The sequence below is a fragment of the Zonotrichia albicollis genome, chromosome Z, assembly GCF_047830755.1.
Source record: "Zonotrichia albicollis isolate bZonAlb1 chromosome Z, bZonAlb1.hap1, whole genome shotgun sequence".
Lineage (NCBI taxonomy): Eukaryota > Metazoa > Chordata > Aves > Passeriformes > Passerellidae > Zonotrichia > Zonotrichia albicollis.
Genome location: NC_133860.1, coordinates 20,003,480 through 20,025,966, shown reverse-complemented (window position 1 = coordinate 20,025,966; position 22,487 = coordinate 20,003,480). Strand labels below are relative to the sequence as shown.

The window sequence follows — 22,487 nt, the reverse complement described above, 5'->3', positions numbered from 1 at the left end:
GGCAGGTAAGTGATGAAGAGGATATTGATTGAGGTGTAAAGCAAACCAAGTATGTCTCTTCCTCATGTAAGTAAAGTTTTCTCCTCTATCATAGACTGAAAACTTAAGAAATATAATTGGTCTTGAATGAAGTGAGAATCTAATAGCCAAATGGAGCCTGAACTTACCCACACTCATAGGGCATTTTGCACACACATTGTGACTGATGTACTTTCTCCCATGGCTGACATTTAGGCTCTGTCACCTCTGTTTTCACACTGGTCACTGAAGTAGAAGAACACACAGATATAAAGGGTCAGAAAAACAAGATCAGCTGTGAAATTATTAGCTGAGTTTAAAAGGCACTGAATTATATAGTCATGACATAAAGTCACATCCTACATGGTCATTAAAACTATCTACTACAGGGAAGTAATCAACAATATTGAAAAGATATGATACACTTTGCAAATTTACTGTTCAGTAATTTATCCGTGGGTCACCAGCCAGATGGAAAGAGACAGGTATTATACTAAAACTTAAACATTAATCTCATTTCTGCAGCAGTTATTTGTTTCTACTAAATTTAGCACTGCTGAATCATAGCTGGGAACAGTTTTGTCATTGGGTTTCAGAATTATTGACTTCACTAGAAAAGCTAAGGATCCAAAACCCTATGTGAACCCAAATACCTCTATACACTGATGGTAATCAAAATTACAAGTTCCATCATCAGTCCTCAGTTTGTTTTAAAAATAAAAATAATAGAAATTACTGTGAAATTTTCATGATCACAGGTGTACCATTCTTTAAGTAGAGAGTTGTACTCCAAATTTTGCTAAACATTTCTTTGTAGGTTTCTGTAGCATGTTAACAGCAAGACTTTGCTAAATCCATATCCACACAGCTTCCAAGGAGGTTTTATCCTGATTTTTTTTCAGATTGTGTGTCTGCTAACATGAAAATTTAGTACTACAGATTTCCTTTCCTAAAAAAATAGCTCCCTTAGAGATTAAGACTTGCTAAGCAAAACAGAAAAATTATCAGAGAAAAAGAAAAAAAAAAAAAGAAAAAGTAAGAATTTCAGTGCATTATGATACAGACAGCAAGCATAACCCTATCTTCCTGTAGAGGGAAAATTTTTACCAAAAATCACTGCATTTTCTTTATCCCCTGGGCAGTTTGTTGCATAGTGACTAAGCACTACCATCCAAACATATGTACGCCATTGTGTCTATGAGTACTTATCTTCATAATTTTTACCCTTCTTATCTCATACTCCTTGAGTTTTTAACTGTTATTAATCCAATTGTTGTTCTCTATTTATTTTATTTATTCTTTATTTATTTATTTATTTATTTAACTAATACAGTGCTTCCCTACAGCCAAGCAGAAGCTGTTTTTCTTTCTGATGGAAGCATTTGAAACTTTCCAATTATTGCTGGAATTTGATAACCTGATGTTAGCAAAAAACCAAAAACCAAATGAAAATCAGTCACTGAGGCTAAGCCTAAGTAACTGGTAACAGCACTGGTGCTCTGGCGGTTTAGCAGCAGCAAGTCATTTATGTACAGCTATGCCATTCCTTCAGAAATCACTACCCTTCTGTCGATGTGTTTATGACAGCAAATGACTTACACCAGGAATCTCACAGGACTGCTGCCTTTTGAAGTCTAAGCCTGACTGTCACCTTCCTTTTTTGCAACTGAGGCAATGTCAACAGCATTGGCTGATAAGGAGAGGACAGAAAAAAATGTAGATGTGCCGAGTCTGCTGCAGCAGTGCCTGTAGTCCCCAGTCAAGGGTCTCCCCAGGTGAATATGTAGGGCCTCAGGTGAAGATGTGGTATGCTGGAAGCACAAGCTGCTTGGGTGCCTCTGTGTCACTGATCAGCATCACAACAGTGCTCAAGAGAAATTTTTGTCTGTCTTCCACAGCTGGAAAAGATATCTTATAGCTGCTTGAAGCTATAACCTATTTCCCTTTCTGCCACTACCTGCCCATATTAAACTAGAGCTTAGACAGCATGAACTTAAAGCAGCATTTTCCCATTGCTTCCAGTTCCTTTGTATCAGCTGTCTGAGTGCCAGATCAGCAAAAGCAGTCACCCAGCCCTGTCATCCTCTTTCACAAGAGGCTCTGGTGCACTGAACAGCTTCCAGATAGAAAAACTCTAAGATGTAGTTCATATGGTGGGAGTGTTACACAATGTGTGAAAAGTGAAATATATTTGGGTGGCAGAATAGACAGCATAAATCCCAGACAATCTCTTAAAACAGTTAGCGATAACACTAGATAGCAATAGAGGAGTGGGAAGCAAAAAGCCTTAACGAAACTTCAATGAAATGCCTTCAGGCATCTTTTTTGAACAGACCACAGAAAACACACTCCCATGTTTTCTGTGCTTCTTGCTGGTAATGTAAGTATGGCTTCTCTATGACTATCTCAGCAATAGCTCTTTATATGTCTAACCTGCATTAAGCTTAGGAAAGAAACTCCTGCATTGTACTTGAGGACTGCAGTGGCTTACCTGGTGTCTTGCATTGGATAGTCTTCACATCAGGAGACCACTTGAGACTGGGCTCACACAAAATGGAGCGTGCCCCTTCCAAGTGCATGTCATGTGGACAAGACAGAATTATTCTCTCACCAATCTCGTACACAGGTTTCCATGGCTCTCCTTGCAAACCCCCCTCCAGCTCAGGCAGGAGACAAGCGGTTTCTGTGGATGGAGGCATTTGAGACAGCCACAGAAAATCAGCTGATTGCATAAAGCAGTCACATATTTTATTTTCTCAAAAATTCCGTTAAAAATTTGAATGGTGAAGCTGACTTTCCTGTAGAAACGTATCTCTCAGGATATTGACTCATCACACCAGTCAAACATGCAAAACTAGGAACACACAGACAATATATTCTCCAACTGCCTGCAGGTGCAGTCTAGCTTTATGAGGGCTTCCCTCTCCTCCTTCCTTCCATGGGTCTCCTAGGACCCATGTTTCTGTTGACAGTTCCCACTAGGCAACAGATTTCTAGTAGAGGGATATCACCCTGGAAGAACATGTCCTGCTACATACAGAGATAGCCTTAAAACTAGATTTTATGGGTGTGTTTCTAAACCAGCATTACAATACCTGGATTCACACTAGAAGTCAATTTAGACCTGATAACGTCTAGGGAAATTGGAAATACAGGTGTGTCTTTTCTCCTCATTGTAGCTGGAAAGCAGATGCTTTGAGATGTTCCATTGGAATTCAGAAATGGAGTTGTAGTTCAAAACAAGAATCAGTTAGACATACCCTGGCAATATCTCTCTCCAACTTGCCACTGTAAATTACTGCTACACTTAGCAACAGGATCACCAACAAGAGAATATCCATGTTTGCATGCATAAACAATGTTTTTCCCAACTGGATATGAGTTTTCAGCATTCTGAAAGAAAATGAACAGGTGAAATTTTGGTTATAAAATATAAGAACTACCAGCAGCACTCTTTGACTCTGGAATGCAGTAGTTGAGGACAGTGAGAAGTAGTATTGCTACTGTACAATGCAGTGATGAGAGAGTCTGGAATATTGGGGGCAATCCTGGCTATCAAGTCACCAAATGTGATCAAAAGGGGTATGGAACAGTGCTCTCCTGATGATGTATAAACAAACTCCAATAATGGCTGTTACCAAACGTTAGCAGGGCAGGATAAGATCTTGAACAGCCTTGGCCTGGGGGGAGGTCATAGTGAACGAGCTGGTTTTGCAAATTTTTAGGATGGCATGTTATCAGCTTTCTAAAAGTTAACATGGACTTGAAGATACAATTTTTTTCTCATTTTATATTACACTGTCCTCTAAGGAGAGATCTTACGAAAAACTGAGACTATTGCAGGGTTTTACCTTTAGTTTGTGAACCAAAAATATCAATGTAGGAGACAACTATTCATTGAAAAAAAAAATTGCTAGCAAAAGAAGTAGGGCAAGATTTTGGATCTTGCTGTATGTTGCAGTTGTGCAGAGACAACTAATGAATTTTGAACTAATCCTTTTATCTATTTATTGAGCAAAGAGACTTATGACAGCCTGATAACATGAAGAAGGCATAATCCATTCCTCTAAGGGAGGAATTAGTCCCCCTTGTCAAAATAGGCCTAAGCTGTGGTGAACCAAGTACCTTGCCAGGTCTTCACCAGAAAAAGCAGAATAGTGAGTTACAGAGGGAAGATTCCTAAAATCTGTTTATGATTTTGTTATGGACTTCATGAATGACTGAGCATTTTTCTCTCTAGTTTGTTGTGATTTTATGTGTAATACATGTGGCTCAGTAATTTTTAATACATATATGGAATAAAGGACAAGTAGATGACATTTCTGTATAGGTATCATGGTCCAGAGAAGCAAAGATCTTGTTCTGGTTTTGAGGGTGGGGCATTTTTGGTTTTATCTAACTTTTAGTTTGAATAGTTTTGGATACTGTCATGTAAACATCAGAGAGTGAAAAATGCTGCAAGAGTGGCTATTCACTTGGTCAGAACTAAGCTTGCCAAGAGAAATACAAATTTGCAAGTGAACATCTATATTAACTGTAGAAAAGACATTGTAGGTAGGGATAGAACAGATAACAGAGCAATAGAAATAACTCACTTGAACAAATCCATTTTCTAAGAGAGGAGGAGGTGAACAAAATTCTGTAGGATTTATGGATAAATCAAAACAGTGTGGTTCAATCAAGCTGTGAAGCAAACAAAAGTACAGTTTAGTTGAATTTAGTTTTCTTTCCTTTCAAAATGCTACACTCCTCAGTGAAGCCCATTTTCAAGACTATTATGCGTACATTTACATCATGATTATATTGAAATCAGGCACTGCCAGGCTATCCAAGAGAGTGGTAAATAGAATGCTGTCAAGTTTACTGGCTCTTACCCCATTTTCTAGCCTTATCTTCTATGACATTCACAGCTTCTGAATTTCATTTTCTTTCAACTTAAATGTTAAAGCTCAGTACATGATCTCCTTGAATTCAATAGTTTATGCACCCCTCTGAAACAAATTTTTAAATCTTTCAGCAGTTATCTCCAAGTATTTTTTATTACTTACCGAAGATGCTGCAACTCTTCATCTTCACACGCTTTGCTTTCATGCTGCTCTCCCAGGCAGGCCTTCCCACCACCATGTGGGGAGGGGTTGTTGCAGGTTCTACTCCTTGATTTCCTTCCCCCTGAACAAGGACTCCAAGAGGACCAGCAGCTCCAGTGTCCATCAACAACGCCTGTGGCAATGTTTGGTTTAATGTGAAAACCACTCTCTTTAAACCACTCTCTCATTAAAGCATTCTCTCTGAGAGGTTTTAAAGGCACACGCTGCTCAAAGCTAGTGGTGGCTCCAACTGTGCCCTTACAGAAAATTCCAGATTGTAATAATCCAATTTTCCATCTTTACCCAGCTTTGACATAGGTATTATTCCACAGAGGCTACGTGTTATCAGTGCCTGACAGAAAATAAAAATAGCTACCAGCTACTACTAAGTATAAAATTAAAAAGGAATTTTTTTTTTAAGTCATTGATAATTAATTTAGGACATGTACTTACTTATAGGTGGTTGCATTGAGCAGTTAGTATTGTCCACTGTATTTAACACTAATAACAAACCAGCTCTTGGCTGAGGACTGTTTAGACATGCTAAACAAAGACTCAGGCTTGGCACGACCCTCCCCATGCTGTTTGTTTGCAGTGATGTCTCACCCCAGCAGCCACTGCAGGGGTGTGCAGTGTGACAGACAGACTCTGGGAGCAGCAGAGCATATTGTGCCACTTCTGAATTCTCATGGGTCTAAAGAGTGCTGACCTGGCTGATCTTGCACGAGGGTTCCCAGCTCACAAGCCACTCCAAAGGTGTAAGGCTTGCAATAACACACACACTGTGTTCCTTCCACGGCCGCCTCACCACCATTCTGGCAAGGCTGACATTTGCAGGGATCATTTTCAGCCATATATTCTTCAATGGCTTGTTTTAAGTAGTGTTTTTTGACTGAGGAGCAGGGCACTTCCTTTACCAGCTCATATAATGGTGTTAGCTACACACAGTAGGAAAACATTCATATTAAATCGTTATTACTGTAATATAAGAGTTTATAAGCACATTTCATCATGCAAAATATTTTGTGACATTTGCTTCTGCACATGGGAGTTAGTACATTAGATGCTCTAATTTGCTAATTAGCTAAAATCTTATCTCAGTATTTAATATTAGCCTTTTTAGGAAAAGCCAGTCCTGCTTAAAAGCATCCTTTAAAGCTACTGGTATGTCAGTCATGTTTAAACATATCTGAGCTATGAGGATGCAGCTGACATAAAAGTACAACACAGACCACCAATGAACTTGAATTCTTGAATTCTCCCAGATGTTCCCAGCATAAAAAATAAACACATTTAAAGAGCCCACTATGGCATTTCATTGGCCAGTGATCAAAGGTAACAGAAATTGAAACTATTTTGCCTTTGAATTGAATACTTTATGATATTATATGCTTTTACATCTAGCTAAAACTTCCCAATAGAAATATTTGGGGCTCATACCATTCTTGAATATGTAGGTGTTCCCCAAAAGGGACATAGACAAGGTAACAGTGAATAGGGCCATGCCCAGCTCTGAAGTGTCTGACTTGGAGAATCTCCAGTTATGCTAAACTTCTGGATTCAAAGTGAAGGAGGAGAAGTAAAAGAAATATGCAGAAGTTGGCAAGTGAAGTGGAAGCAACACAGACATGCCCATATGCATTTTGGGAAAGGGGCTATCTCCAATTGGGTCTTTCTCCAACACAAACATGACCCTCTATTCCTAATTAGAACTCCATTTAAGTCACTGAAGACAGGTATTGACCTGCCAAAGGTCAATTTGTCATGCACCTGATCATATTAGCTTCACAGCATTTTCTTCCCGAGCACTTTCCTTGTTTTACAAAGTGATCTGAAAACAAAATGAGTGTAGACCATGGCATGATTAATCACCAACTGTAGCTTATTAATTTCTCCCCTTGAGGTGATCCCATCTACTCACCTCTGCTTCAGGAAAATAGCCTTACCTTTTTTTTAATTACTCTGGGATAGTCTGTCACTGATGCAGCCCACAAGGTGTACATCCGACTGTTCCCAGCAGGATTGCCCAGGTCTAGATAACTAAGGCCAGCAACAGCACCTGGGCTTCCTCCTTCTATGTAAGGGTCTCCTTTAATTTTATTGCCAGTGCTTCCTGCAGATTCAGGACGGGAAATAGATAAAATGTAGGCGTTGCTATGTTTACAAATGGAAATAGAAACAATGCACACAAAAACTCTGCTAGCAAGTAGTGAAAGGACTCACTGGTGCAATTCAACCACCTGTGCCTACAATGATCATATATAGGTGGTATCTGTTTTTCCAGGTGTCTTGGCAGCTCTAACTTTGAGTATTCAGAAAAGTGCTATTTTCTGGGAAAGCATTAGCAATAATTGACAAGTGCCAGAGAGCCTTTTAAACCAGACACTTGATGTCTGGGTTAGCATATTAGGACAGAATTCATCAAAGTTATCAACACCTGCTCCTCATTTTGACAGCAATTTAGGATGAGATGAGAGATGGATACATGACAACTGTGTGAGTCACCACTGAATATTTACCTGAAGAAGTCCGTAGCAGTTCATCCAGTTTGGTGCATTCTGTCTTCTTCTTTTTCACAATGAGTGCATTCCAGCCTGATGAGGTACACTTGTACAAGTCTGTTATGCTGACACCTGCAGATAATCCATCCATTAACAATACTGTACACAGAAAATGGGTTGGATTCATTTCCAAGTTTTCCACTGGCTAGAGAGGTCATGATCTCTCTTTATGAGAGATCATAAAGCTTATCATCCATAAGCTTTAGCACTGTGTGGATCTTCCCTCTAACACAAATGCTAGTTAGTTACCTCCTAGTTTACTACACTTAAACTAGCAGGTAACTAATTAGTTTTTGTGTGCTGAAGGAGGATCCATACACTGCTAAAGCTTAGGGATGAATGTTCAGAGGTGTGAGGTGTATCTGGGAATAGTTTACAGTCTCATTTATTTTCTCACCTCAGCTCCAACTGATTACCATTATAGGTGCCATTTTGGTGTTTACTCTGTAATTTTTTCTGCTCTACACAAAACTGTAGTACTCCACCTTGATCTCCATGTAACCTTTAAACTTCAACATTGTTTGAGATTTATATTCAAGTTCAGCCTGAGGAGGTCTTAAACTGACTATGATTTTTTATACATATACCCAGCGCACTGCAGGTCACAAACATGGATCTAGAATTAAATGTTATGATTTGAGCAGATTTTTAGTCTTCTTTCTTTTGACAATGAAGAGAATGTAGTAACTTTCTGCAGAATGTAGTAGAAGTCTGTTACGTGATTTTAGACATTAACTGGAAAAACATACATATAAATTTTTATTCTTGATTATTGACTTTGCTTTCTGTAACCAACACTCTAGTACTCTACCTTCTGATTTCATTTTGTCAGTATCCATATAAAAAATAACTTTGTAGTGTCCTCCTAGAGACCCAGAGTGTAAGAAGTGTGTCCCAAAATGTTCAATAAGTCTTCTGTAGACGCTGTACTCATAGACGACTGGAAGGTTGAACAGTTCCTTCCAGAAGGGCTCCGCAAGAGTGAGAAAGTCTGGGTGGTTGTTAATAAACTGAGCAACTTCCACACTGTTCTCAACAACCATCAGCTGCTTACTCTGGGGGAGGGAAAAGCCATCAGTCATGCTCCATGTGACTATCAGAGTGTCTCCTAATAGCCAGATGGCACACACTTTCTATTGGCAACTAACCAACAGCTTTATAGACATGCCTAAGCAACACAGTAAATGCAAAAAGAACACCCTGAAGTCCTGAAATATGGTTGCACCTTTATTTATAATTGCTGTAACATCTTTCTTTTCCTCCTGTGTACTTGAAAACTAGCATAAGGACAAGTGAGATCTCACTCTTCAAAGATAATGGTGGCTTCCAGAAGGCTTTCAGAAGCCTGGCAGAAGAAGGTTAACAAGCTATGTCTGAAAGCAAACCACAGGCAGTGCAGTTGTTCTTTGCACCCTGTTTCAACTAGGTAAGGCGTTTGTTGTAAGATGCTCTGGCCATTTCGAGGATGCTGCTTAATTATAAAATCCAATATGCCTGTACAATACTGTTAACTTTAGATTCTCAAAGTTGCTTTTGAACTGGGTTATGCTGAGTCTCAAAATATGTCATTATAAGTGTCTGCTTGGGGGCTCTAAACTGCACACATTTGTTACTTGATTTTATTTTCTCTAAAACAGAGGTTGTACTTCATAACTGAAAATTACTCTCAAATTATTTACCTAATGCTTTTTTTAAAATAAGTTAAAGGCATAAGCACTGTGACCTTCTGGCTGTTAAAGACACCAGATTTCTCTCTTAATGGAGTTCTGCTAATGGAAAATGCATTATAAGTTAATTTTAACCACAGAAGTATTTCAATCTTTTTGCTCCACTATACTGACCAAGATGTAGCCGAAAAAAGGGGACAATGAACCACTTGAAAAAACCAAAAAGATAAATCAATTATGAGAAGAAGCCACTGATTTCTTCCTTAAATAGGAAGAAAAACAGATAGTAAATAAATAAATATATTACTACTTGTCCTGGGTTGACTATATGATGCTTTTATCCCCAATCGTCTCATTCTGTTTATGTTGAATAATAATAAGTTTTGTACCTTTAAGAGTGTTACAGAGAGTGAAGGGGGAGAGAGAAGAAGCGCGCAGTTTGTTTTCAGACACTGCACTCACTCCTCCACATTCCTGCTCCTGACTGTGTTGTCTGCGGACAGACAGCGGGACAGAGAGCTCTTCTTTTGCTTTTTAGTTAGTGTTAGCTAGCTGAGGCAAAGAAGTTCCCTGGACTGTTTTTTCCCTTTTTCTTTGGACCTCTTGGAACTGCTCTGGACTGAACACCCAGGAGAGCACCGGCAGCTGCAGCTGTGGCCCACCGGGCCGACCCTGGCCTGCGACAATTCCAGCACTGAGAGACTGATCAGAGACTGAGTGAGCTGCTGCTTGAACCCGGGGTTTTCTCAGTTTGTCATCTCTTTTAGAGTGGCAAGGGGTCTCATTGTTTTGATACTGTTTTGGTCGTATTGTTTAATAAACAGGGGGTTTTTTCCACCTTTCTCCAAGGAGGTATTTTTCTTTCCTCCCGGACCAGTTGAGGGGGGAGGGGCCGATTGGATCTGCTTTTCCCACCGGAGCTCCTTTGGGGGGATTCTTCCCCAAACTTGCTCTAAACCTGGACAAATACATGAATTGGCGCCCAACGCGCGGCTGGGAAATGTGGAAAAAAGCCCTATTAATTGTGTGTCTGTTGTTGCTAAAGCAGTTAGTAGACATGATGCTTGGACCCCTGATGTCTCTGGTTGTGAAACCTCTGTATGGCTCTGGGCTCTAGACCTTTTTGAGGTTTCAATACCTTTCTGGTCATTAGGATTATTGTCCTTAACAAGTAATTTTTACGGTAGAGGGGTACGGATTGGAATAGCTGTTGTGCTGGCCCTGGTGATAATGATTTATAAAGCATTCAAAAAGATACTGACCTCTGTTTACAGCATGTATGGTTTATGGTTTCTTCATCCTACCCTGCATCCCAATTCCAGTGGTATGTTTTGGGAATTTATTAGTAACTACACTCAGTCTGTTAGAGGAGGAGCTAAGAATGAGACTTTCCAGCCTTCCCTTTCCCTCTTCTCCTTTGGATCGGTTATGTCACTTTTTGAGAATGTTCCGTTTCCCCTGAATGTTAAAGAGACCATCTTTCTGGTATTTAATTTGGTAAGTCTCCTCTATATGGTCTGCAGCTTCTCTAGATTGAGGGCTGAGATTTCTAGACGGGCTGATGAGACCCCTGACTCAGGAGTAAACCCTGGTGTGGAAAATCCTAAGTGGTGTGGGAAATGGGAGGATATGGGCGAAATCCTGAAGGAATTCTCTGACCCTATAGTGTGGGATTTTCCCCATGAACAAATTCAGAACCCAGCTGAGGTGGGGAAATATCTGAAAGAGAAGTACCAGGATGAGCCTAAGGAGAGGAAGGTCATTGCAGTGAGCTGGGCCCTGGCATATGCTTATCGCACACTGCTAGATACTCTAGGGCAGCAGACAGAGGCAGGGGGGCAGGGAGATAAATCAGCAACTGTCCCGGTGACTCAGGCTGCAGCTAACACTCCAGGCTCGAAGCCAGCAGCCAAACCCATGGCTGTTGCTACCAGCACTAGAAGTGGGAAATGCACAGCCAAGACCAATCGACCAGTGGATGATGATGATGATGATGATGAAGGAGAAGGAACCTCAGTGCCCCCTGACGTAAAGTCAGGAGTCAAAGCAGCAGATGCAAGATCAGATGCCAATACTGAGTCCTTCTCCCTGAAGGACCTTCGTGGCCTACGGAAGGATTACACTCGAAGGTCTGATGAATCCATAATTAGTTGGCTGGTCCGTCTCTGGGATGCTGCAGGCGAGGCTACCGTTTTGGATGGCACTGAAGCCAGGCATTTGGGATCCCTGTCACAGGATACTGTCATAGACCAAGGAATGATGAGGGGGGCTAACTCTCAGAGCCTCTGGGAACGGGTCCTAAGAAGTGTAGCAGAAAGATACCTGTGTGCAGACGATCTCTATATGCAGCAGACTCAGTGGAAGACAATAGAGCAAGGGATCCAACGCCTGAGAGAAATGGCCGTGGTTGAGATTATCTTCTCAGATGATGTAACAACTAGGAACCCAGACTTAGTACCATGCACGTCTGTGATGTGGCGAAAACTCGTACGACTCGGGCCACAAGAATATGCCTCTGCCTTAGCCATCATGAAGAGGGATGAGAGGGGTGAGACTGTGCTTGACATGGCAAGGAAGCTCCGAGCATATGCAGATGCTGTACATGGCCCAACACATGCCAGAATCGCAGCGGTGGAAACACGTCTTCAAAAATTAGAGGACAAGATAGAGGAGGGTCACAAGAAACTGAGGGAGGAGATTAAAGAGAGCTTTCTCCAAATCTCGGCAGTGCAGATCAGAGGTTCTGGTACCCAACGCAGACGTTCCCCAGACGGCGAGAAAAGGTACATCCCACGAGCTGAGCTGTGGTTCTATTTGTGTGATTGTGGAGAAGACATGAGGAGATGGCATAGACAACCTACCTCTGCTCTGGCACAACGGGTGAGACAACTGAAGATTCAGAGAGGAAGTTCCAAAAGGGAAGCAGCTCCAGTGGCCAGTAACCGAACTGTCACATATGATGATAATGACAATATTTTTGATCCCCTTGAAGGAACCTCCAAGACATATGCCCAGGGAAAGAAGGATAACCAGGCTTAGAGGGGCCCTGCCTCTAGCCAGGTAGAGGCTGGGGAAAACCGTGTTTTTTGGACTGTGTGGATTCGTTGGCCTGGCACATCTGAACCACAAGAATACAAAGCTTTGGTTGATACTGGTGCGCAGTGCACGTTAATCCCATCAAGACACGTGGGGACAGAGTCTGTTTCTATTGCTGGTGTGACAGAGGGATCCCAGGATTTCACTTTGGTGGAAGCTGATGTGAGCCTAACGGGAAATGAGTGGAAGAAGCATCCTATTGTGACTGGCCCAGAGGCCCCATGTATTTTGGGCATAGACTACCTTCGAAGTGGATACTTCAAAGACCCAAAAGGACTCAGATGGGCATTTGGAATAGCTGCTGTAGAGACAGAGGGCATCCAGCAATTGAACACCTTGCCTGGGTTGTCTGAGAATCCATCTGCAGTAGGATGCCTGACGGGAGAAGAGCAACGAGTGCCAATTGCCACTTCCATAGTGCATCGACGGCAGTATAGAACCACTCGGGATGCTGTGATCCCCATCCATAAGATGATCAGAGAGCTGGAGAGCCAAGGGGTGGTCAGCAAGACCCACTCACCCTTCAACAGCCCCATTTGGCCTGTGCGAAAATCTGAAGGAGAATGGAGATTGACTGTGGATTATCGTGCATTGAATGAAGTGACTCCACCACTGAGTGCTGCCGTGCCAGACATATTAGAGCTCCAGTATGAGCTTGAGTCCAAAGCAGCAAGGTGGTACGCCACTATAGACATAGCCAATGCATTTTTCTCCATTCCTCTGGCAGCAGAATGCAGGCCTCAGTTTGCCTTCACATGGAGGGGAGTGCAGTACACCTGGAACCGATTGCCCCAGGGGTGGAAGCACAGCCCCACCATCTGCCATGGACTGATCCAGACTGCACTGGAAAAGGGTGGGGCTCCAGAACATCTGCAGTATATTGATGACATCATTGTGTGGGGGAACACAGCTGCGGAAGTGTTTGAGAAAGGGAAGGAAATCATCCAGATCCTCCTGGGAGCTGGTTTCGCCATTAAAAAGAGCAAAGTAAAGGGACCAGCTCATGAGATTCAATTCCTGGGAGTGAAGTGGCAAGATGGACGGCGTCAGATTCCTACAGATGTCATCAACAAGATCACAGCAATGTCTCCACCCACCAATAAGAAAGAGACACAAGCTTTCTTGGGTGCAATAGGTTTTTGGAGGATGCATATTCCTGAGTACAGTCAGATCGTGAGCCCTCTCTACCTGGTCACCCACAAGAAGAACAATTTCCAGTGGGGCCCTGAGCAGCAACAGGCCTTTGTCCAGATCAAGCAGGAGATTGCTCATGCAGTAGCCCTTGGCCCAGTCAGGACAGGACCAGAGGTGAAGAATGTGCTCTACTCTGCAGCCGGGAACCATGGCTTGTCCTGGAGCCTTTGGCAGAAGGTGCCTGAGGAGACTCGGGGTCGACCACTGGGATTTTGGAGTCGAAGCTACAGAGGGTCTGAAGCCAACTATACTCCAACAGAGAAAGAAATCCTGGCTGCCTATGAAGGAGTCCAGGCTGCTTCGGAGGTAATAGGCACTGAAGCACAACTCCTCCTGGCACCCCGACTACCCGTGCTGGGGTGGATGTTCAAAGGCAAGGTTCCTTCCACTCACCATGCCACCAGTGCTACATGGAGCAAGTGGATTGCTCTCATCACTCAGCGCGCCCATATAGGTAAACTGAATCGCCCTGGGATTTTGGAGGTCATTACAAATTGGCCCGAAGGTGAGAATTTTGGTGTCACAGATGAAGAGGAACAAGAACCAGTGACACGTGCTGAAGAGGCTCCTCCCTATAACCAACTGCCCCCAGAGGAAACACGCTACGCTCTTTTCACTGACGGTTCCTGTCGCATCGTAGGGATGAACCGGAAGTGGAAAGCAGCCGTATGGAGCCCCACACGACAGGTTGCACAAGCTACCAAAGGAGAAGGTGGATCAAGCCAATTTGCTGAACTCAAGGCTGTTCAACTGGCCCTAGACATTGCTGAGAGAGAGAAGTGGCCAAAGCTCTACCTCTACACTGATTCATGGATGGTAGCCAATGCTCTGTGGGGATGGCTGGAGAGGTGGAAAAAGGCTAACTGGCAACGTAGAGGGAAACCAATTTGGGCTGCTGATGAGTGGAAAGACATTGCTACCAGGGTAGGGAGGCTACCTGTGAAAGTCCGCCATGTAGATGCCCATGTACCCAAGAGTAGGGCCACTGAGGAGCACCAAAACAATGAGCAGGTAGACCAAGCTGCAAAGATAGGGGTGTCCAAAATAGACCTAGATTGGGAATATAAGGGAGAGTTATTCCTAGCTCGATGGGCCCATGATGCCTCAGGCCACCAGGGCAGAGATGCCACCTATAAGTGGGCACGAGACCGAGGGGTGGATCTAACCATGGACAGTATTTCTCGGGTTATCCATGACTGTGAGACGTGTGCTGCCATCAAGCAGGCCAAGCGACTGAAACCCCTCTGGTACGGTGGGCGGTGGTCCAAGTACAAGTATGGGGAGGCCTGGCAGATTGACTACATCACACTGCCCCAGACACGCCAGGGCAAGCGCTACGTGCTGACCATGGTGGAGGCCACCACTGGATGGTTGGAAACCTACCCTGTGTCTCATGCTACAGCCCGGAACACCATCCTGGGCCTGGAAAAGCAAGTTCTGTGGAGACATGGCACCCCTGAGAGGATCGAGTCAGACAATGGGACTCATTTCAAGAACAGCCTTATCAACACCTGGGCTAGGGAACATGGCATTGAGTGGGTGTACCATATTCCCTACCATGCACCAGCTGCAGGGAAAGTGGAGAGGTACAATGGACTACTAAAAACCCAGTTGAAAGCTTTGGGTAGGGGATCTTTCAAGAATTGGGAGCAGCATCTGGCAAAGGCCACCTGGTTAGTTAACACCCGAGGTTCCACCAACCGAGCAGGTCCTGCCTAGTCTGAGTCCTTGAATGTAATAGAAGGGGACAAAGTCCCAGTGGTACATATCAGAGGTTTGTTAGGGAAGACTGTGTGGATCAATTCTGCCTTGAGTACAGACAAACCCATTCGTGGGGTTGTCTTTGCTCAGGGACCAGGTTGCACGTGGTGGATAATGCAAAAAGATGGAAGAACACGATGTGTACCTCAGGGAGACCTGATTGTTGGATAAAACCTGTATAAATATCACTGTTTCCTGAATGTTATTACCATTGTCTGTGTATAGTTGTATAATGGATGTATCATGTATGTACTTGTAGAGTTAGAATTTATATTAGTTTTAGTAGTAAGCAGACGATATGGGGATAAGGGGTGGAATGTCCTGGGTTGACTATATGATGCTTTTATCCCCAATCGTCTCATTCTGTTTATGTTGAATAATAATAAGTTTTGTACCTTTAAGAGTGTTACAGAGAGTGAAGGGGGAGAGAGAAGAAGCGCGCAGTTTGTTTTCAGACACTGCACTCACTCCTCCACATTCCTGCTCCTGACTGTGTTGTCTGCGGACAGACAGCGGGACAGAGAGCTCTTCTTTTGCTTTTTAGTTAGTGTTAGCTAGCTGAGGCAAAGAAGTTCCCTGGACTGTTTTTTCCCTTTTTCTTTGGACCTCTTGGAACTGCTCTGGACTGAACACCCAGGAGAGCACCGGCAGCTGCAGCTGTGGCCCACCGGGCCGACCCTGGCCTGCGACAATTCCAGCACTGAGAGACTGATCAGAGACTGAGTGAGCTGCTGCTTGAACCCAGGGTTTTCTCAGTTTGTCATCTCTTTTAGAGTGGCAAGGGGTCTCATTGTTTTGATACTGTTTTGGTCGTATTGTTTAATAAACAGGGGGTTTTTTCCACCTTTCTCCAAGGAGGTATTTTTCTTTCCTCCCGGACCAGTTGAGGGGGGAGGGGCCGATTGGATCTGCTTTTCCCACCGGAGCTCCTTTGGGGGGATTCTTCCCCAAACTTGCTCTAAACCTGGACACTACTAAATAGGTAATAGGGAGGAAGTAGAAATAGCAGCCAGCTCCCTCTGGATTGATAAGCAAACCAGTGATCTCGTTTTAAAGGTTTTATGGGATATTTACTGTCATGCACTTTGTAACAAAATGTCTTTATAAAACAAGCATTTTCATCTTACTACAAAAACACGTGTAAAACAATGAAAATATTTATGCAAAGTACTAACCTACAGTGAGAAGTTATACATACCTTTTGCAGATTTTTATTCTCTGTCTGCTTATATTTGTTTGAATTTTCATACTTCTCTATGTGTTTCATGTATGACCAGGTGCTGTTGAAAAACTCATAACTAAAATCATTTTGAACTTTAACCTAGAAGGTGAAAGACAGACATCTGCATGAAGAACTTAATGTAGGATTTAAAAACTATAACATATAGAATAGAGCAAAATACTTTTCTGATACAAAATAAGCTGATGTGTTTTTCAGACTGAATCCATTTTAGATTTCATAAAAAGTACTGCACACTATTGGAAAAGCATGGAAATCCATTCATATGTATATATATAATCTCAAGTATTTATGCTATGCAGTAAATGCAGTATGGATTGTTTGGCATGCTTCTGATAAATGTGAGGCAAACAAAATCACTGAGACTGACTTCAAACAAAAACCAAAACATTTCTGGAAGATCTACACAAAGCATGCCAAAGCCCTGTATTTCACCTCCAAAAAGAATTTCTGAGGGTGATTCAGGTCACAGCTTATGCTAAGGAGATTAGCTTTGCATTCAAACTGTGAAAGATTTAGAAATCACATCTAAGAAATTAATCTCTTTTTTTCCCTTTTATTTTAGTAAGATACACACCAATTTATATTTCAAAATAATAAGCAGCTGCAGAGAGGATACAGGTGTTAGTGAGCTGTGTTTAGGGAAGTGTACCTGCCAAAGGCCCCTGCAAGATTTGCATCATTCTCCCAGTTTTAATCCTGAAGGTAAAAACAAAGTTATTCTTAATGGAAACATACCTGAAAATTATAAGCAAGAACACTTTCACTCAGCCTGTAGTATTCTCTCCTATCACCACTGAAGACCTTTCTGCATTGCCCTCCAAAGCTTTTTGTATGAATGACTCTTCCCTTAGTCTCACCAGTAATAATATCAAAGCTATAAGAAGAAAAAATACGTCATTAAGACAGAGACAAAAATTACAGAGCAATTATAACTGAGTGCTGTATCTGCAGAACTGCAGTATGCATAGCATGTTACAGCATTGAAAGGGAAATGTTGGTCTTGATTTGTCAGCAAAAATTAACACATTATTATCTCTATAGATTAAGACGGTTATATCTAACTCAACTGATTTTAAGTTTTATTGTTTGAACAATTACTGCAACACAGGAATACAGGGCATCCATTCCAAAAGGGAGCTGGAGAGAGGGAGGGTTATCATACCTGAGGTGTAGCATAACAAGTAATAAATCAACACCAAAGAAACTTAAAACAATTGTTTTGACAGGTTGCAGATTAGAAATCCATTTGAATCTAGAGTGCTAAATTCGACAGCAATGAACAAAAAGAATAAACATTGCTTGCTGGCTCATTTTTTCCACGCTGAAGATCTTGTGCTATTAGTTGAAATTTGATTTAATATCTTAGTAGCTGTCTTTCAATGGCAGGAACAAAACACTAAAAGCTTTATTCAATGCTTCAGGTCAAAGGACTTGTACATCCTGCACTGAACCGCTGGCATGGTGGAAGCAGTTGTACTGAACACTTTTGCATATAAGATATTTTACCATAAGCCCAGAAAATCTATCTGTACACCCAGAGCTTGCAAATACATCAAAATGTAAGTGCATTTGGAACCAGTACTACTGAGTCTGGCACAGAACATTACCCTGCTCCTGTAAGTTCTGAATTCAGAGGTGTTTTGTCAATATCACATACAGTTTTCCTCTCTTCACATCTATCTTCATCTGCACCATCATCCTCACAGTCCTGATCACCATTGCACACTAAGGATCTGCTAATGCACTGACCTAAATCAGGACAAACGTGCATGGAAAAAAGAAGTATTTGTTAGTTTAAAAATAGATCACCTAAAATCAAAGCAGAAGTCCAACTAATCTACTACATTAATTAGCATATTCACTCCCATGATGAATAGACCGTGCCCATGAGGGCTTATGAACATTAAATGTAGACATAAAGAAATAGTGCATAGCACACTCGAGAGAGCCATAGCTATTCAAGGCTGATGATATATCAGTGAAACAGTTGACTTCTAGATCTGCTTCCTAAGCTCTCACCCTTTGACCCAAATCCCTTTGGTGATTAACTGTGATTGTCTCTCTAGTAGCACCAAAACCTGCTTATCATAGTCCTCTCTGATAAATATCTAGCTCCTCTGTGAAGGTAATGGGAGATGCTAGGATACATTTTATGGAGCATTAGTTTTCATGATCCAGGTAATTTCATATTTGGAAATAGCCTAGAACAGCAGCAACACATCAATGTAAGGTTGCATTCCTTAACTACCTCTGTATAATGAAAAAAACCTGTTCTCTGGGGCAAACAAGTAAGGCAGAATGAGTTAGAGAGGGTACCAGGGCTACAGCATATTATCTTCGATGCTCTGCAATACTCCAGATTAAAGTAAAAGCATGCATAGTCGAGGCTGGAAACAAAGGAAACATTCACCTAAGTCAAATTCATCTGTAGATCAAGAACACTGCAAATACATTACCCATTTACTGAACGTGAAAGATAGCAAGGTTATTTTCTTAACTTCATAAGCAGAAAATATTAAAAATTATCTTGGGTGGTACCTGAGAAACACCTGAACCGATCACCACAGCCATCTTCTGTTGGGCATCCTCTTGTGGGGGTGCATGGTCTTGTTTCAAAGGAATGCCCAGAGCAGGGGTTTCCCCCATATTGCCCATAAACTGCCACTGTCCGTCTCCTAATCTGAATGCAAATCAAAGGATATCTTAGAAATAAAAATGAAAAGCCAGAATAGTTTGCTACTGTGAAGACACTGCCACTACTCTAGACATTCACTATTTTTTCTGAGAACAGACACACCTGGTATTACCACCATATGGCAGCAAACTCTCAAGTTAATAGAAAGACAACACTTCTGTCTCTAATATCTTTAGCCTGGTGCATGGTTTAATCAAAAATCTAATATGTAACTGAAGTCACGAGAAAGCTGCTAAGAAATTTAGGTGGGTTTTTAAAAAATTTTTAATAGGAATAACCATGCCTGATACGAATTTCTTGATGTTTTTCAAGGTAAACAGCATCATTAAGCAAGATAATAAAATCTTAGATCCAGTGGGCTAGTTTTTGTTTCTAAAAAAAGTAAGTATTGTCTCATCGCACATCTTTAATTTTGACTAATCCTCCCTTAATTGGTGCAACATCAAAGTAAATGAGAAGAAAAATCAAAGGCAAGTGTCTTGTACATCTATAGAGTTGCAGTAGAAAAATCATCAACTTATTTTCATTGAAGGTAGTAACACTTTGCAACCAAGTTTTCTTCCCTTGGCATGATGCCACTAATGAAAAATCAGTGGAATTGGTACAAACCCTCAGTGGAGGAATATCTGTGTTTACTGACAGCTCAGCTGAGCTTTTTGAAACTATCACCAAAATAAAAAGAGCACAAATTATTTTACAACATGAACATCATAGCTTTGATAAAAAACATATTGGGACAGACTGGAAGATTTATCTTAGTTCTTTGCTCTTCAGCTTCTTGTTGTGCTGGGGATTTTGTCTGAGAATCTGATCTGGGAGTTTAATGTTAGAGTGGCTTCTTAATTACTGGGGGGAAAAGTATATGCTAATGAGGTTCTGAATACAGAAAAAATTTGTCCATCTATACCTGTTTTTGAGTACAGCCATTGCACTCGGACCAAGGGCCAAAAGAATTCCAGCGGCAATGGACGGGAGAAGGGCTGTTCCGGTATTGGTTTTTGCATTAAAAAACAAACAAACAAAAACCAAACAAAACACAACAAAAGAAAAACCAAACAACAACACCCCCCCCAAAAAAAAAGAAAAAAAACCCAAAAACCAAAACACAAACCAAGAAACAAAAGAAAAGAGAGGAAAATCATGAGGGATTTCCATCCATAAGCATGAGTGCAAAACTTTTCTAAAAGGCAAAGCAAACCTTCAATAATAATTAGGGCTATGTATAAAACCCCTTGGCTTTGCTTTTCATGTGTAAGAATTAAATCAATCCCAGCCTGGCCTTTCTGGCTATTGGAAAGAAGAAACTAGACACATTCACCTAGCCTAAAGATCAGAAACAAAACAAACTGCCAGTTCCCATGGGAGGTTTTGGGGGAGCAACCTGTCCCTGGGATGGGGCTGGCCTGGGGTAAGCTGTGCTGTGTTCCACAGGCATGGGTTGCTGTCCCTCACACCACCACCGTGTACCCTTCTCCCCAAGGATGGCTGACTCCTCTGGGTAGAAGTTAAAGGACACCATAATGCCTCACTGTTGTTGTCACTGGTGGCAGCACCAGAGCTGACACCAAACAGTGTGAATTTCTCCCAGCAAATATAGCTGATGACTCCTTGAAACACTGCCTCACCTCACACACCACAATTATGTATGCTTAACTTTCAGCATGTATTTTATTAAACAAATATTCACCTGGAAAGAATAGGAAAGAAGCCTGAAACTTCCAGGAACAGAAAAATCCTCAGCACCTGAAAAAAAATAAGGAAGTAAAAGCAAATTTGCTTTGCTTTTCTACTTTTTCCTTCCTTTTTTAGGTCATGCAGTTGTTCAAGGTTTCTGCAATCTATACACTAGTCAGCTTTAGAAATAAAAGGAAAATATCACACAGATTTTTCAGCTTTGTTGTGCAAGCTTGATTTTAAATTTTGTTCTTTCTTGCAATGCTGTCCAATTACTTTTTCAGCTAACTTTTTCAGCTCCATATAAATTAATATTTCATTGCACTTTTCATATTCACTTCATCAGTACAAATTAAGTAAGCAATTTTCTTACCTTCATGTTAGATAAAATACTCAGATATACAGCAATTACCAGGGAAAATGCACTTCTAGCATTTTCAATTTGGAAACCAAAGGAGTCAGTCAGTCTGTCTGTTGCTGTTCATCTCCTCATTCTGTCTTGCTACCCTGCTTTTCTTTCCCTAAAAGGGTTGAATATTGCCAAGGAATTTTAACCTTAACCCATCTAGTTCTCTCCAGGGACACAGCCTGCTTTGGGAGTTGCTCAGTATTTTTAAGACATATAAATCAAGGCTTGGATATATTAACAGGGGCTGGCAGAAAATTATGAGCACTTACTGAAAGAAGAATCATCTTTTCTTTATCTTCTCATAGTTTCTTTCCTCTGAACAAGACCTTTGAGAGATCCCAGGCTGCATGCACTACATCACAGCTGAATTCATGGCTGCGGCAGGAAGAACTGCTCTAGGATGAAGTTGATGTTGCTAAGGTTTTATTTTAAGCACAAATATTCATTCTCCACTTCCAAAGTCATGCTGATTTTTGTGTATCAAATTTCACAGTGAAAATCAGCTTATGGATCTGAATGCAAGTTTTGGTCAATTCTAGCCTGGTTCTGCATGCTTTTTGTGGAGATATGAGACACATAAAGAAATAAGAACACTTTAATTTTCCCTTTCCTATCCTGCCATGTCCTCTTATTTTTAGTTTTGATTTTTTTTCCCTCTTTTCAGAGCTGATCCACTGCAGTTATGGCATGAAAAGGCCAAAGAAAATGCTGGGGAAATTTGCCTTAATTTATCCTAGTGGACCCCAGATAAAGCCCTCACAGAAGAGTAGCACCCCTATATGAGGATGTCTTATATACTAGATCTCAGCTACTACACCAATTTTGAACTGTCTACACAGTCCTCAGAAAACTAAATGCTTCGTGTCATAGCATCACAATATGGTGAGCTCTAAGCCCTGCACTCTGTTGGCATGCTCTGCTTTTCTTAAGAAGATGCCTAGATCTTGGATCACACTATGTCCATGTTTCAGAGCCAATTTTGATGAGCCAGAACCTGTCTTTAGGACTTTTTAGGTTTAGCAACTATGAATCTCTTTGATAATGTAATTCACAGGCTTTTGACACTTCTGTACATATTTTAT

At 41.6% G+C, this 22,487-nt stretch overlaps 1 protein-coding gene across 2 annotated transcripts in view; it reads right to left on the bottom strand.

Moving 5' to 3' along the window:
- The window catches only part of C7 (complement C7), a 30,417-nt gene extending 8,606 nt beyond the window's left edge, over positions 1-21,811 (bottom strand). The window contains exons 1-16 of one of the 2 annotated variants that reach the window (XM_026794634.2): positions 21,675-21,811; positions 21,010-21,065; positions 20,230-20,302; positions 19,166-19,307; positions 18,235-18,376; positions 17,363-17,501; positions 16,583-16,705; positions 8,478-8,721; positions 7,625-7,738; positions 7,052-7,218; positions 5,815-6,043; positions 5,067-5,238; positions 4,614-4,701; positions 3,279-3,411; positions 2,510-2,701; positions 168-264 (exon numbers count right to left, since the gene is read on the bottom strand). In XM_026794634.2, the coding sequence (XP_026650435.1) occupies positions 168-264; positions 2,510-2,701; positions 3,279-3,411; positions 4,614-4,701; positions 5,067-5,238; positions 5,815-6,043; positions 7,052-7,218; positions 7,625-7,738; positions 8,478-8,721; positions 16,583-16,705; positions 17,363-17,501; positions 18,235-18,376; positions 19,166-19,307; positions 20,230-20,302; positions 21,010-21,065; positions 21,675-21,689 (2,126 nt within the window). In that variant the 5' untranslated portion in view covers positions 21,690-21,811. Of the gene's footprint in view, positions 1-167; positions 265-2,509; positions 2,702-3,278; positions 3,412-4,613; positions 4,702-5,066; positions 5,239-5,814; positions 6,044-7,051; positions 7,219-7,624; positions 7,739-8,477; positions 8,722-16,582; positions 16,706-17,362; positions 17,502-18,234; positions 18,377-19,165; positions 19,308-20,229; positions 20,303-21,009; positions 21,066-21,369; positions 21,521-21,674 lie in introns of those variants that run through there. The other variant, XM_005488826.4, reaches the window with a different exon arrangement.
- Between the last annotated feature and the right edge of the window lie 676 nt (positions 21,812-22,487).